General features: G+C 31.6%; 3 protein-coding genes across 7 annotated transcripts in view; 2 read left to right on the top strand and 1 right to left on the bottom strand.

Annotated features, from left to right (window-relative positions):
• Positions 1-944, top strand: part of LOC108732878 (signal transducer and activator of transcription 5B) — a 20,833-nt gene extending 19,889 nt beyond the window's left edge. For all 4 annotated transcript variants that reach the window (XM_025976974.1, XM_025976972.1, XM_025976973.1 and 1 more), the window contains exon 8: positions 713-944. In XM_025976974.1, coding sequence (XP_025832759.1) covers positions 713-926 — 214 coding nt within the window. In that variant the 3' untranslated portion in view covers positions 927-944. The remainder of the gene's footprint in view (positions 1-712) is intronic.
• LOC112905146 (solute carrier family 25 member 44) overlaps positions 1-2,173 on the bottom strand; it is a 10,570-nt gene that overhangs the window by 4,473 nt on the left and 3,924 nt on the right. The window lies entirely within an intron of this gene.
• On the top strand, positions 1,246-1,629 carry LOC112905147 (signal transducer and activator of transcription 5B-like). Its single transcript, XM_025976978.1, has 2 exons — positions 1,246-1,354; positions 1,414-1,629. Exons 1-2 carry the CDS (start codon positions 1,331-1,333, stop codon positions 1,594-1,596), a joined length of 207 nt encoding a protein of 68 aa, XP_025832763.1. The 5' UTR covers positions 1,246-1,330; the 3' UTR covers positions 1,597-1,629.

Here is a 2,173-nt window from a genome sequence, read left to right as displayed (position 1 = left end):
ACCCCTCCTAACTCCTGTTTCTGCCTCTAATATGTCTCTGACTAGACCTTCATGCCTGAGAAGGTGTCCTACCAACCTATCTCGCCTATTTTTTATTGTCTTCCATACAGTCCTCTGTTCTCCTATTCTTTCCAATACTATATATTAAAAGATTTATTTAAAAATTACTACGTTTACTTTTATTTTTAAGATATTTTTCATTGATAAAACTGTTGCTAATTGTTAAATGTAACATTACCTTAAAATAACAATTCAGTTTCGCTCCATTTTGTCCATTCGGACCAGTTTTCGCCGAGAAAAGTAAAAAAACCCCTCTCTACAAATTATGAATAGCAGAATGTGATGTCTCACTAAAATTATAAACAATAAAGGGGACTAGTTCTCCTACTTTTGTGCTAAAGCGTATACCGGCAATGAGAAATTGTTACAAGTACGTATTTTAATCATGCCGTTTCTTATCAAGTACTTAACTTTTCACTTAGCAAGATCAGGACTTTTAATCTGCAAAATATTTTTAATTTATTTTAATTAGTTACAATTATTTATATATACTATTAATTTTTTTCCAGAAAATTTTCAAAAATGCATATCCCTTCCCGATAAGGGTACTAAGAGATATAGTGTACAATAACTGTGTTTTCTGTGTATTGCTATTTTTTAATACTTTTGCTAGTACATTTTATTGAAAAGTTTTTACCATTATGTTCTATAGGTGTGAAAGTTTAGCAGAATTAATATGGACAAATCGACAACAAATTAAAGAAGTTGATCGACTGAAGCAGAAACTCGCCTTGGATCCACCTGGTGTCAGAGACGCCCTTGCACAACTACTGTCTGAAATCACTCAATTACTTAGTTCTCTTGTTACATCGACTTTTATAATTGAAAAACAACCTCCACAAGTTATGAAAACAAACACAAGGTAGAGATAAACTGCTTAAAATTAAATAATTTTTTAAGTAAGGTCAGACACGCCTGCGAAGGCTGATTTTCTCGGTTTTCACGAAACATTCTTAAGACTTTTTTAAGCCAGAAAATCAGCTGCGAAGGCGTACTCATACGTCAATATATCCGTTTTTTCGGTTATAACTGCAAGAAATGATAATAGTGTCGCTAATTGTAATACTGATAAATAGAATTGTTAGTTATTATTCATTTGCGCTTAAAAGACGGTAATCATTTTTTCTATATAAGGGTAAATTAGTATTTGTTAAAGCTTAATCTATTAAAACATTTATTTCTAGCAACAATTCAACATTTATCGACACAACCCGCAAATCAACAGGAAGCGCAAGCAAATCTTCAGAAACTTACGAGACAGAAGGAAATTATGGAACAGTTATTAAATCAAAAGGTATGTGACAAGTTTGAGATTTGAGACAAATCTTCTTAAAAACTACTTCCTTTTTTAAGATCGCAGGACTGATGCAGTTAAGATTGGCTTTAGGAGACAAATTACAAGAAACTTTTACATTAATCAACACCCTTCAGGCTCAAGTTCTAGATGAAGAATTAATACGTTGGAAAAGGGACCAACAATTGGCAGGAAATGGGTCCGTTTTTAACAGTAACTTGGACACAATTCAGGAATGGTAATTAACAACAATTCTTTAATTCTTATATGCTAAATCTTAAAGTTGCTGTTTAGTTAACTTGGAGATTTACTGAAATTTATACAATCTGAATTGCATTAATTAAAATTAGATGCAGATAACTACCAAACCTGTACTTGTTGATTATTTTTCTTTTGAAATAAAACACTTGAAAAAAAAATTATGAAACGAATTTGTCAAGATTCAATATAAATATATTTAGTGAAAGTTATTTTTCAAGTGTTTTATTTCAAAAGAAAAATAATCAATCTTCATTAACGACATACCCAAGTTCAAAAACGACAAAACCTCCCAAATTTTCCAGTTTGCAGACGACCCAGCCATAATCCAAACTAGCAGGAACCTCGAAGACGCAAAAAACAAAATGGAGATAAACCTAACAGAAATTTCTAAATACGCGAAAAGATGGAAAATCAAAATAAACGAAAACAAAACAGAAGTCATATGCTTCCACAACAAAAATCCGCTTAGAAACTACGTAAAGTTCAACAACAAATCAATCAAAATCAAAAACCAAGTGACTTACCCAGGAGTAACGTTGGATTGGAAACTAAACTTCC

The sequence above is a fragment of the Agrilus planipennis genome, unplaced genomic scaffold (genome assembly GCF_000699045.2).
Source record: "Agrilus planipennis isolate EAB-ADULT unplaced genomic scaffold, Apla_2.0 scaffold31, whole genome shotgun sequence".
Taxonomy (NCBI): domain Eukaryota; kingdom Metazoa; phylum Arthropoda; class Insecta; order Coleoptera; family Buprestidae; genus Agrilus; species Agrilus planipennis.
The sequence above is the reverse complement of the archived record's forward strand: the minus strand, read 5'-3'. Positions and strand labels throughout refer to the sequence as shown.

What these genes read in the sequence shown, in the direction of transcription:
- LOC112905147 (XM_025976978.1), top strand. Translation starts at nt 1,331, where the DNA reads ATGGAACAGTTATTAAATCAAAAG. An exon ending in AACAGTTATTAAATCAAAAG is followed by an intron (nt 1,355 to 1,413) that starts GTATGTGACAAG and finishes TCCTTTTTTAAG; the next exon opens with ATCGCAGGACTGATGCAGTT.